We start from the raw sequence: 13,088 nt of genomic DNA on the forward strand, positions 1-13,088 counted from the left end.
AAAAGGGATTGACGAAAAATACCTCTAACGTAAATGTGAATGAATAGTATCAGAGATTACTATGACTGTTATTAATCGGTCCCTTTTCAATCACACTCAATGCTAGTGGAATTGTAGCTTTTGTACCGCCCCTGAATAGTCAGTCTCTTTCTCGGTAGAGTAGATCAACTTTATTATCTAGGCCTGCCAACTCTTTTCCTCGGTTTTTTTCGCCTTTAAAACTGAGCGAGCTGGGTAATGAAATATCAATCTCCAATTGATGAATTTTTATATTGATTACATTATGATTATTTATTCTGAAAGTGTAAAAGAAAAGTACAAGAGATCTGAGTTGTTGTGTAATCTTATTTGTTGCATCGGCAGGTACAACCTGGAGTGGGACAGACGTTATGTTTATCGAACCATTCTTCAGCGTGTCCTGCATGCATACCATGATTGCAACTTAAGCAGAAGCTGAACCATTCGTTCAACTTCAATTTTCTGTTTACGAGTTCGTGATTCGTATTATCTTGAGAATCTTCTGGCCGTATCGGATCGCTTGGTTGAGTCCCGTTTATCATAAATGGTAGGTTCGATGTTCCTAAAGGCATGAGGCATATGGCACATCTTGGGAAAGAAGATCCACAGTGTGGACAACAGTACTTATGTCTTGGCCTTTCTTCAGGTGTCTGCGTTTCAGAGCTCCCAATATTAAATTTTTTGTAGTCACTGTTAGTCCTTCTATATGTTTCACCGTTTTTATAATTGCTGGCGCTAGTTGAGACGGCGCTCGAAGGCGGGGATGTGCGTGGAATGTTGATGTTCTGCTTACAGTTCTGACATTGAATGTATATCTGGCGAGGCTTTATATCTGCGGTCAATACTCCAGTTTTAGTTCTCGATAATGATGATCTTAAAACATCGAACCTAGCCCGCATGGAGAATAATTCCCAAGATTTAAGCATATCTCTATATGTTTGTATCCATTCATCAACTCTCTGATCGCGGAAGTACCTTGGTGAGCCAAAAATTGAGATTAACGCAGCACTTTGAACATCGCTCGTTTTATTAACGTAAGACTGTAGCAGATCGATACCGTTTGGGGTTATTCCGGTGAGAATTAAACCTTCCAATTCGCCATTCTCAATAACGGTAGACGAAGTTCTCTCTAGGAAGGTGGTTAAATCCGTATCATTTAGAAATCTTAAAGCCACACCTAGCCTTTCTCTTAAAGATATGGCGGGCTCGTAAAGAATATCCCACCAATCATTATCTGCAATAAAAGCGAAAATAACTCTCAAATAGGGATCATCTAATTCGGAGGACATTTTTCTGCATTGCTGCCTCCATGTGTTATTACCTGGCTGATCTTTGTATGCCAAATAACCTGCAATTGCGGTAGCAATTAATCGCAACCTTTCCTTTTTTGCAGATCCTAGAATTTCTACAGCTTTGGGAATATCACCAAAAAATACTGCCCAAGCAGCAGCTTTTTCGTAATGACCGTTCTTCATAATTATGTTGTATTTGTCTTCATAATCGGACCTGGAAAGATCCCATCCCGAAATAATTAGACAGAGCCTTCTCTGCACATACTTCGGCGAATCAGCAACGTTGGCAATAGAAGTATTCCGATCTCTATTTTTTCTTCTTAATTTTATGATTTTTTCCATTTCTTTATTCAGTTGTTTGTCAGAAAGAATTGTTTCCTGCCTATATCTGTCCTGATTAGATATTCCGTTTATACCATTCCAAATACCGATCACTCCTTCATAGCCTAGGTCAAGATCACCAGCAACCATTGTACCATCGTCAACAGAGGCCTTTGCAATTGCAATCCATCTCCATGTGTTCCTTATGTAAGCATTATTTTGTAAGTTTTTGGAAGAATCAATCATCTCCACCGTATTCATTGGGTCCAGGCCGTATCCCAGCGAAGCTCTTGTCCTCATTATTACACTTATATCTTTTTCTAAAAGTTTTTCGGGCTTCCAAAACAATTCAAATCCGCGCTTACTGTCAAGAACATCATTACCATCTTCATTTTCCTCTTCACTTAGTTCAGCATATTCGATTTCATTATTAGGCTCGTTGTGTTCCGACGGAAAATAATCGTCGCTAACGTCTAAATCTTCAAATGATAGATTTTTCAGGACTGTTTTTACATTCTCCAGATTGGATTTTTCATGCTCATTGTTGACTCTGATTTCATCTATCTCAGCATTTTCAAAATTTGACAACAGGAGAGAGTTTTTATTATTGATAATAGCCTTGGAACATATTTCTGCAATTGGCATTCTGTATATTGTTCCTGATTGTCTCATACAGATTAGACTGGTTCCATGGTTACCTCTTGGAATATAATCAAATGTCGCGACTCTATCGTACATCGTATTTGTATCATGCACGGAAGAAACAAATAAATTTTCAATATTCATTTCGATATTGTCATCGCCCTCAATACCACAATTTTCATCAGTAAAATATCCTAATCTCCATCTTTTAATGGTATCACCTCTATGTAAAGTTGCAAATTCATTATTTCTTACACATGACCATCTAAAACAAGAGTTCATGTATTTCCTTGAAGCTGCACCAGATCCAACCAACTTTTCAAATGTTAAAAGAGGGGAGGCTATATTCAAATCGCCGAGTGAGGCTTGGTCAGACAACTTTCTTCTATCCCAGATAGCCAACGTCCCGTCATCCCCGTAAGTACTAAATTGCCAATCATTAAACGGATTTCGTTTGATATCATACGTCAATCGTGTCGGATGTTGAAAAATTGGGTTTGGGGACCTAACATCGATCTCCTTTAAGAATTTTGTACTTGCAGCCAATATACTTGTATCATTAAGGAATTTCAGAGAAACTATACTTTCGTTTGTGCAATAACTGAACATCGGGTTAATAGTTTCATGTGATTCGTCATGAAAATTCATATCCCAAATTTGTAACGATGAATCATGTTTATTTCGGTCGAGTCCCACTGCTATGAGTCCATTCGTATTTATTCCCAGAGAATTTATACACCGTTGCTTTTTGGCTCGTACACGTATATCATAATTAGTATCTGATTCAGTATACCCTTGGGTATCCTTTGCATTTGACACAGAGCCAATCATATTTTCTGATTGTACTGCTTTACTGCCGCCGGAGTTCGATATAGAACTGTCATTGGCGTTCAAGCCTGCCAGCGCTTGGCTTGTCAAGGATGAAAAATTTGGCCCAGAAATATTGAAAATTCTCAAGTATCCATTCTTTTCACCTACACCAATCATACCAATTTCCGATTCTGAATAGTCTAAGCAGGTAATACTACCAAAATCTTTCACAGTACGTAATTTCATAATTGATTCATCAGATTCATTATGCGGATCGACCTTGTAATGGGTCACTTCATCTCTGGTAGGATTCACTGAAAGATAATCAATCAAATTATCATATGACCAGTGGGTCACCTTCTTGATGAGACCCATTCTTTATGCTTCCCTATGTTGAAATACTGGATTTACGGGCCAAATTGTATCGTTCATATAATTACTAATAATAAGCTTATACTCACATCTTAAAATACAATATCGCCGTAGTGCATGATGTGCATGTCGGCAGTACAAGATATTCTACTGAGTCTGATAAGGTCAATAATATTATCTTCTTTCTGCACACTGATTTCAAAAGGTACTGACCCCACCTTGTATGAAATTGGTGTATTCTACATCTTTTCAAGAACAACATCACCCAAATAATCTATTTGTATACACTGCCGTGCAAGTTTTCGCGAGGCTTAATCTTAGAGCACTAGAAAGCATTTCATATATCCAATTGTAGGCGGAGCAATATATCTTACATAACACATAGCATTGAGATCAAATGCATGAAATGATATGCTCCACAAAAATTAATATATTTCAATCATACTATGCGGAGAGGTACACGGCTTTAGTAGTATAAGCTGCGTTTCGAATACATAAAAATACAAAATAATCAGTAAATTTAAAGTAGTAGGCAAAATTAAAAATAATAGTGAATACTTCTGGAAATTCGTTGTATACTTCTGCTCGTCTTTCTTCCAACTTTTCCAGTACGTTGGGCACTAGTGTGTCGGCGATACTGATTTAGCTCATTGCAACTCATACACTTATAATACATCACTTGCCCACAACATTGAAAACGATTGAGGCTATATCGATAGGTGTAAAGAAGCATTAAGGTGTTTTTGTTGCCTTTGCTTACTTTACCCCTTTTCTTTTGGTTTCTTTTCTGCCTGAATGAGAATATGTTATCCTGATCCAAATTCTAGAAGATAGTCGGCGGGATTGGCATTGTCATCTCCAAACATTAATTTTGCATTATCTTCGGCTTCAATCAAATCCCCCGATAAGAATTCCTTTAATTCATCATGAATGTTTGTATGTGGATGCGCTTCCATACTACCAGGATGATCGTGGTTGCTGACCGAATCATATATTGGTGGCTCCCAATTGTGGAATTCAGCTTTGACATTTGTTTCATTCAATGAAGTATTCGGAACGGACCTAATGTCTATAATCCTTTCCTCATTTTTCTCGTTATCACTTGGTCTCGAAGTCACATGATGATTATTGGCAAAAGGAGATAAGGATGCTACAGAGTTTTTCTTGTTTTCCAATTCTTCTATCTTAGCCAATAAAGCCTTCCTTTTTCGTGATTGTATTTCCAAAATTTCAGCCAGGTATTGTAAATATTCAACTGTTCTATCTAAGATGATGCCTTTATTTGGTTTGATTTGTTTACCTAAATCGTCATAATTTAATAGAGATGGTGGAACCAACTGACCTAGTTCTTTTATTTTTTGTTTTATTAGTTCTCTTCTTCTTCTCTCGACAGCATTATGAAACTCTCTTTTGCGCCTCAGTTTCTCATCTGAAGTCAATCCAGTCAGGGCTTTAGGAACACTTCCGGGCCCTAAATTTTCAGTCATATTACTGCTTATTGAAGTATGTCTTGTTCTGGGGGTATTTATGCTACCATGCCTAAAAGACGATGAAAGAAAACTTCCTGCACGGAAGGACGATGATGGTGACCTCACTTTTGGAGAATATGTGGAGGATATGGATGCAGAACCCAAAGTTTGTGGATTATAAGAAAAGGATGACGAATACATGTTTGGGGTCATCATATCAGAATTGATGCTAGAAGATAAAGAAGAGCTTACATCATCGGTCAAGTTATACATCGTATCATCTGTGCTATGTTGGAACAAAAAGTCTTGTGGCAACTCGGTTTTTAAGCCTTCTTGTTGGTTCAATGATGCGTTTGTTGCTCTATCCACAGGTGAGTCGTAGGGCATAGAAAAGGATGTCCTCAAGGGAGCCTGCCCTATGGAAGATATGGAATTTTGGGTGCGAGGCCTACCGCCTTCGCCTGTTCTGAACATATCATCCAAGTAAGACGATTGGGATTCTCCTTCCTCATATATAATCGAAGGTGTAGGTGTTTGTGAACTGGATCTCGCTTGGCTTCCCATCAAGTTATTATTATCGTTGGAGTTGTGTGTATTAATATAAGAGAGTTTCTCATGCTGCTGAGCCGGGGTCTCACCACCTGGGTAAGCGCTTCCCTGAATCCTATAATCATCATTATGATGTGGAGTGGGTGTCACCAACGAAAAATCCAAAGTCTCCTGTAGAACTTTTGTTTGATTCATTAGTTCATCCAGGAGACGTTGGTTCTCAGCCTCACTTTCATTATTGTTCATCATCCCTAACTTTTTTACGGAAATAGGTTCGTCCGATGATAAGTGAGAGTAATATGTTATATGATACTTGCCAATCAAGTAATTTCAATGCGGTGATACCGTCGATGCTATCTTATATCCTGCTCACGTAAGACAGGACTTTAAAGTAGAGAAAATGTCTTGACAATTCAGTTAACTTTCTGTTTTATGCTCTGACCAAACCAACAACTATGAGTAAAGACAAACGCACTAACTTGCAGTAATACTGAGGTCTGCTGTCCGGTTCGAATAACACAATAGTTGCCTTACGTTGTGAACAAGAAAGCATTTCTAATCACCATAACTTTGCTATTTCAAATGTGACTCGCCAAGAGTCACATCCCGCGGAACTGCCCGGAATCGTGACCCGGCAAAAAGGTGAATGTAATGATGAGGGAGTATTGGTCAGGGTCTAATACTAACAACAAAGAGGGGACTAAATGGTTGAATATTCTGCTCACATTAGTAAGTTTAGATTCGATTTAGGATAATTTGTACTTCTGGTGGTTGCATTTTTCTTGCTTGTGAAAAGAAAGATTAAGAGTACAGGATATGAGCGAAGAACAACCTTCCGACCAAGTTAATAGTCTTCGTGACTCATTGAATCGATGGAATCAAACAAGACAGCAGAATTCGCAAGGTTTTAACGAATCGGCTAAGACGCTGTTTTCGAGTTGGGCGGATTCTCTCAATACTAGGGCCCAGGATATATATCAGACGTTGCCTGTATCTAGGCAGGACTTGGTGCAAGACCAGGAGCCGTCCTGGTTTCAATTGTCAAGAACGGAACGAATGATACTCTTTGTCTGCTTCTTACTAGGTGCAACGGCATCTTTCACCCTTTGTATCTTCCTTTTCCCCGTTTTAGCTACCAAACCAAGAAAGTTTGGTTTATTGTGGACGATGGGATCCCTACTATTTGTATTTGCGTTTGGTGTGCTTATGGGGCCAGTAGCGTATCTAAAGCATTTAACTGCAAGGGAAAGGCTGCCCTTCTCAATGTTCTTTTTCGCCACTTGCTTCATGACAATTTATTTTGCAGCCTTTTCCAAAAATACCGTGCTGACTATAACTTGTGCCCTTTTGGAGTTAGTTGCTGTCATTTATTATGCTATTTCATATTTCCCATTTGGTGCAACAGGTTTGAGGATGCTAAGTTCTGCTGGTGTCAATTCGGCAAGAGGTGTTTTACGCATCTGACTAGTTATTTTATTGCATATCGGATTGGTTAATTGAAGAAAGAAGCGGTAATTATACCATAAAAACAATAAAAAACTTTATAACCTAACCTAATGAAATAGCATGTAATGAAAAAAAATAAAAAGAAGAACTAACACATGCAGTTGCTCTATATATATATATATATATAATCACCGTTTGATAATTTAGAGAAATAAAACAAAAACTTCACTCCTCGTCACTCATTAAGGGCACTATTTCGTCATAACGTGGAGGTTCGTTGCCATAGGAATGTAAAGAATCTGCCGAGCTTGAACTCACTACACCTTCCTGTTCTTCGTCTTTTGCATTCGCTAAAGTGTAATCCTTTTTGAAAAGCACATTTGAACTTTCGGTAAGATTTTCGTTGAGAGAGTTCGAGATCCTTACAGGGCCGTGTGCTTGTGATGAGCCATTTGTTGGAGAAGAATTATTGGACCTATTAATGGGTGACGGGGTACTCAATAGTTTATCAAGGTTATTGAACCTTGATCTATCATTTACTGATGTAGCTCTTGCCCTGGAAACACCTTGGCCACTGGTGCTCGAAACAAACGCAGTATTCGAAATACTGCCACTCATGGCATTAGCATTTGAGATACTGTTGCGATTAGCACTCAAAGAGTTGGGATCATCGCCACATCCAGATGGCCCACTAACTGACGTGGTTCTTGATAAGTTCAATTGTTGAATAGAGAGCAAATCAGGATCGTACGACGCCATGATGTTGGGCGATCCCATTGGTGAGACGATGGGGGAAGCCGGCACGGATATGGCTTCTTCAAAAGTAGGTGGAGGCGGACATGTGATTCCAAAAAAGTCATTGTTCATATTTGGAGGAGTGTGGTTGCTTTGGCCTTCCATTGTAGCCATATCATAAGTAGGTAATTCCATATTGCCACTGTTACACTGTTCAGATACCAAGAATATGGGTGTATCAATCAGCACCTCATAATGTCTTAATTTTGATGGACACTCAGGATCAGGTTTACTTATTCGTAACATAATTTCCAGCTTATGTCTACAGTAAACATTACTAAAGTGTAAACTATCTAAGTATAGCCCTCTTTTCGGCAAGTTTAATCTGGTATGGGTTTTTACAGGCAACCCAGAATTGGATTTGACTGTAGTTGCATGAAATTTGGGATCATAGACAGGTTTCTCATTTTCTTCACGGTTTTTTGAGCTTTTATGACCTGACAAAAAGCCAATTACACTTGGGCGACGATGAGAGGGACCATTAGCTGCGGCATGTTCGGGATTGGGGATACTTGTGTAGGCATCAATTCCATAAGGTGGAATAATTTTCGCAGTTCTTTTATCTAAGTCCTCGTATTTGGGAAACTTCAACTTTGTTTCAATAATTAATGGTTCCGTTATGCCAAGACTTTCCTTTTGGTTGCCTTTTGAATTATTGTCGTCATCAATAGGACTATAAGATAAAAGATTGTCACCAAAGGAATTCTCTACGATTTCTTCCCTTAGAGCTCTTGAACCCTTTTCCTTGGTTCTGATTTCAAATAACGATAAACTTCTCTCTTTTCTTCTCTTGGAGGCAAAATCTAAATAATAGGGGTTGTAGGGATCTTTGGCCACAGGATCTGTTTGATCATATTCATATTCGTAGCCTTTACTAACAAAGGTAACCCTTTCTGTGATACTTATATGAATACGTTTAACACAAACGTTTTTGCAAATTGGCGCTAATTTTATTTTGATCGGGACTTCACTATCTAGTGATACGTACTTTTGGGCAAAAGATATTTCATATGACAAAGAATCTGTCCAAACCCTATTAATGTAGATCGGTTTATTCGCAGTAGATACAGCAACGGGTGGTGGAGTTCTGATAACTTTGATTGGATATTCTGCAAAAATCTCCTCCTCCGCAGATTCTTCATTTTTGAGTTGGTGCGAACTCATGTGTAAATGATTTTTAACCTTACTGAATAAATTGTTGCTTATCCTCCTATGAGGCTGAGCAGATTCCGTCTCGGTAAGTTTTAATGAAGATGTAGTAGAGCTTAACGATGAAGAGGAATCTGGAGATACAATGAATGGAGGAGAGTTCGAATCCTGATGATATGTACCCTTTCGATTGATTGCCTTTGTGGCAAGTCTTAATCTATAACTAACACGTGCAGAGGGTAAATAGATAGTCTCTGGAACATGATTAGAAAACACCACCGGTACTAAGAATACATAGTCACCAGGTTCATAAAGATGAGTTTTGGTTAGGTTTATAGCGTTCAACAGGCTATATCTTGTTTTGGTTTTGTCCAAATACAACCTTTCTTCTGTGGGAATATTTTTGAATAATCTCATTTGACGATCGTTGGTGTTGTTTTCGATCATTTGATCGTCTGGAGATATGCTTGATGGAACAAACAAATTGAAGTTTTCGTTATTTAGAGTCCATTTCATTGATGCAGCATTATAAAATTCTTCATTGAATGTTTTTGTTGGAGGAACACCTGTGTTCCAAAACACCTTAACCCTCGAACATAATTCCAATTGCATGTCTGTAAATTGGGCTGGTTTTTTAACGGATACTATGATCGCTATGCTATACGAGACCATAGAACTATCGATTTCAACGGATCTTGTGTTAGGTTCAGAAGTTGAGCATGGATGATCCTCGGATATATTTTCTCTTAAAAGTGTATCTCTATTTGTATCTTCAACATTTCTGGTGGCTGTTGTCGTAGTGGAAGGAAAAACATTACCGTCTTGCTGGTCTACGCCATCTAGGAAGAAATCGGTCTCAGCGTCGTCAGTGCCATCATTAAGCCCGTTTAACCTAGCCAGGTACTCATCGTCATTCGAGGATATTGTTGGTAGGAAAACGCTTTCACCGCTCGTGGATATGGCGATTTTCATGTGCTCATTGGATAAAACAGTTTTGGGGCTCAGAAGACCTCTAGCGGTCAAGTATTCTGTAAGAAACTGTTCGTTGAACTTTTTCGAATTCGTCAACTTTGAATGGGAAGTCGATGATAGATCGCTCGACGCTACGGCCGACGAATTATGGTCATCGTCGAAATCTAATACTGTGCTATCTTCCTCGATCTGTGAACAGCGTCCCCCTGACAACCTGGGGTCCTGATCTTCAGATAGTCTTCCGGGAAAACGGTGATTAGTGTCTGAAGTCGACGACCTTGGAGTTGTGGTAGCACTATCGCAAATAGGCCCCGAGATGGCGGTGGTGCTATGTCGCCTTGGCTCTTGTGGCGGCTGTTTGTTCTGCTTTTTGCCCAAAAGTTGTGCGTCCGTATTACTGCTTCTGATATTGCCGTTGGCACTGCCGCCTTTCACTGTGTTATTCAAGACAGCATGAGGGTGAGCATTAGCGCTACCAAGGAATGATGATAGCGCGTGCCTGATGGAAGAGGACCTTCTTCTTCGTTGCATGGGCCCGGATTTCTTGGTAGGAGAGGATTGAGATGACTGTCCTCTGGACTGGTTTAAGTCTGTTTCTGATAAAGAGTGAGGGGAATTTTTCGCCACTGGTCTTGATGTTATAAACGGCATGGCCCGATAGGGGTACGAAAAATCTTGTTTGCTATTATCTATCTAAAAGAGTCACCTTTCCGATGGTCTATAAAAATCACACAAACGTGGCTTATCTCTGAGCTAAGACTAACCTTGCGTATAGTAGTTAGTCGTTTTCTTTTTTTCCTCGTCCCTTTTTCTGTCCCCTCTTAACAAAATTAGAAATGTAGCAGAGAAAAGTGGAGAACCCTTGAAAGAGTCAAACTAGAGATTGAAGTGAGAAATAAGATCAGTGAATAGTCACAGATGCGGCGAACCGAATGCGAAGTATATATTATGAGGTAAGTATACAATTTCTTATAAAAAGAGCAGACGTGATGTGGAATATCCAGCAAGAGATGCTTGGTGGTGTAGCCAAGATGGCTTTTTTTGCGGCAATATGGTGTACGTAATATCGTTCCGTGGAGTCCGTGCTTGCGACAATAATATTGACGCACAGACTATCGAAGTGAAATAAAGCTGTGACGGATGCAGATGCTTCTTAACTTGGAAAGCTTGGAAATTCCAAGGGAATATTGGCAATACTGGAGTAATCCGCCGGGTATCTTCTTTGGCGCTCTTGGTAAAAGATTTCGATTGGATGGGTTGTTAGCATTTCTCTACCCTGCCATGTATTTTTTCCCTTGAAGGAGAAAGAAAACTTTCCTCTGTATTTTATGATTTGGTCTGACATCGTGGTATTGTGGCCACACGTTAAACAAGACAGTATATAAGTTGATTATTTTGTAGAACTATCGATTCCCTTTGCGGATTTCCAGATGCTCGAGAAGATCTTCAAGTATATTCCGTATACAAATAATGACACCTTAATCAACAATGAAGTCTCGACAAGTATCTTACGATTCACCCGTTTCTCACTCCGTTCGCTTAATATGGAGTTGTTCGTTACCCCACTTGGGTGTTTGATAATTGTTGGAATAAGTGTTGACGAACATTCTTTAACATGATACTAATTATGTTGGGTAAATGAATACAAACATTCTTATGATGATACCAACTAAATTGGAGTAGGCAAATTCTAATTTTAGAATTTCCTGCACTAGTAAGATAAAGATCTATTAATTGACCAGAACTTGGTATATAAGAAGATGAGTTATCACCAAAACCCTATCATCAACGTTCTGAATTATGTCTGAACCATTGGGTTTAATATAACCAATCAGCGTGTGTTTTATATATCTCTCTTATATGGAATAAGAAGGTGTTGGAATGAAAATCAAGGCTATCGTCTATCAACTAGTAGTCATACTACTAGTACATTATCATATACGGTGTTAGAAGATGACATAAGTTATGAGAAGCTGAAATGCAATAATTGATAGTGTAATAGGATAATGACTGACAACATATAAAATGACAATAAAAGCATATACAGAATCAGGTAGAATCACGAGTTCCATTTATTAGATTCCTATATCCTTGAGGAGAACTTCTAGTATATCTACATACCAAATAATATTGTTTTTATCAACAATGGAATCCCAACAATCATCTCAAAATTCACCCACTTCCCACAAGGAACGACTTTTCTTAATGATTACAACTTACTAAACAACTAATTATCAACAAAATTATGTTTCACCGACGATATAGTCGCTCGTGTCTAACGTATGAAATCTCTCTAGAGTAGTGTTGTATTACGGGCTCGAGTAATACCGGGATGTCTTGACAATCCTAATATACTATCTTAGGGAAGTAACTTATTGTCAAAACGACTTATCAACTTAATTCACGGGATGTTACTTAACCTATATATTATATAAGATATGGTTTATACTAAATAGTGGAAGCGCGGAATCTCGGATCTAACTAATTGTTCAGGTATATTTACATTTAGTTAGGGAAACAGAGTTTTACTTTATGTTGTTCAATCTGTTCGTTTCGTTATAAGATTGTTTCATATGTGTTTTATGAACGTTTAGAATGATGTATTGTCATACTGACGTATCTCATCTTAAGATACAACATAAGATACAACACCTTCATCAAATATAAGCGGATTTAGCTCAGTTGGGAGAGCGCCAGACTGAAGAAAAACTTCGGTCAAGACATCTGGAGGTCCTGTGTTCGATCCACAGAATTCGCATGTTTTTTGTCACCGCTCTTTTTCTTTTTCAAGGCCATTTCTCCGCGCTGATTGGTCGCCCGGGTGATGTAGTTGTGGTTGGCCCTGGGCCAATCAAATCCCTTTAAAAATTGGCCCGGTGTGCTTCTACCCCTTCACGTCTTTTACGCCTTTTTCGAATCTTGTATTTATTGTAATTGTTATACATTGGACCTATCTAATTTGCAATTGACTTTTTTTTCAACTTACTTTCTGATCATAAAGCCCTTTCTTCTACATAAGCAAAGATATTATACTTTCATAGCATTTTCAATTGATCTTGTTAGATTGTTCTCACCCTTCCCGTTGACGTTGTTACTCCCTCTCTTTTTTCGATTTTAACTGATTTCTCATATATTCCCAAACTAGGCATATATACTCGACGTCAAGAAAGAAAAAAAGAAAAGAAACCTTCATACAATTATATTCGAGAAAGTTTTTTTCCCTCATTGCGAACCATTATTATAACAAATTGAT

The 13,088-nt window shown here is 38.6% G+C and overlaps 4 protein-coding genes and 1 non-coding gene across 5 annotated transcripts; 2 read left to right on the top strand and 3 right to left on the bottom strand.

Moving 5' to 3' along the window:
• Window positions 1–344: 344 nt before the first annotated feature.
• SEA4 (Sea4p) lies at window positions 345–3,458 on the bottom strand (the record flags this gene model as incomplete). The annotated part of the gene is made up of 1 exon (XM_056221398.1): window positions 345–3,458. The coding sequence occupies one exon, from the start codon at window positions 3,456–3,458 to the stop codon at window positions 345–347; it is 3,114 nt and encodes a 1,037-aa protein (XP_056080266.1).
• An 803-nt stretch (window positions 3,459–4,261) lies between these two features.
• Window positions 4,262–5,722, bottom strand: RTG3 (Rtg3p; the record flags this gene model as incomplete). The annotated part of the gene is made up of 1 exon (XM_056221409.1): window positions 4,262–5,722. The coding sequence occupies one exon, from the start codon at window positions 5,720–5,722 to the stop codon at window positions 4,262–4,264; it is 1,461 nt and encodes a 486-aa protein (XP_056080267.1).
• A 567-nt stretch (window positions 5,723–6,289) lies between these two features.
• SFT2 (Sft2p) lies at window positions 6,290–6,937 on the top strand (the record flags this gene model as incomplete). Its single annotated transcript, XM_056221420.1, has 1 exon — window positions 6,290–6,937. One exon carries the CDS (start codon window positions 6,290–6,292, stop codon window positions 6,935–6,937), a length of 648 nt encoding a protein of 215 aa, XP_056080268.1.
• Window positions 6,938–7,144: 207 nt separating this feature from the next.
• Window positions 7,145–10,486, bottom strand: ECM21 (Ecm21p; the record flags this gene model as incomplete). The annotated part of the gene is made up of 1 exon (XM_056221431.1): window positions 7,145–10,486. The coding sequence occupies one exon, from the start codon at window positions 10,484–10,486 to the stop codon at window positions 7,145–7,147; it is 3,342 nt and encodes a 1,113-aa protein (XP_056080269.1).
• A 2,016-nt stretch (window positions 10,487–12,502) lies between these two features.
• Window positions 12,503–12,593, top strand: Smki_2.trna2F. The gene is given in 2 exon segments: window positions 12,503–12,539; window positions 12,558–12,593. It is a non-coding gene; the product is annotated as a tRNA-Phe (tRNA).
• Window positions 12,594–13,088: the final 495 nt, after the last annotated feature.

Source organism: Saccharomyces mikatae, assembly GCF_947241705.1.
Source record: "Saccharomyces mikatae IFO 1815 strain IFO1815 genome assembly, chromosome: 2".
Taxonomy (NCBI): domain Eukaryota; kingdom Fungi; phylum Ascomycota; class Saccharomycetes; order Saccharomycetales; family Saccharomycetaceae; genus Saccharomyces; species Saccharomyces mikatae.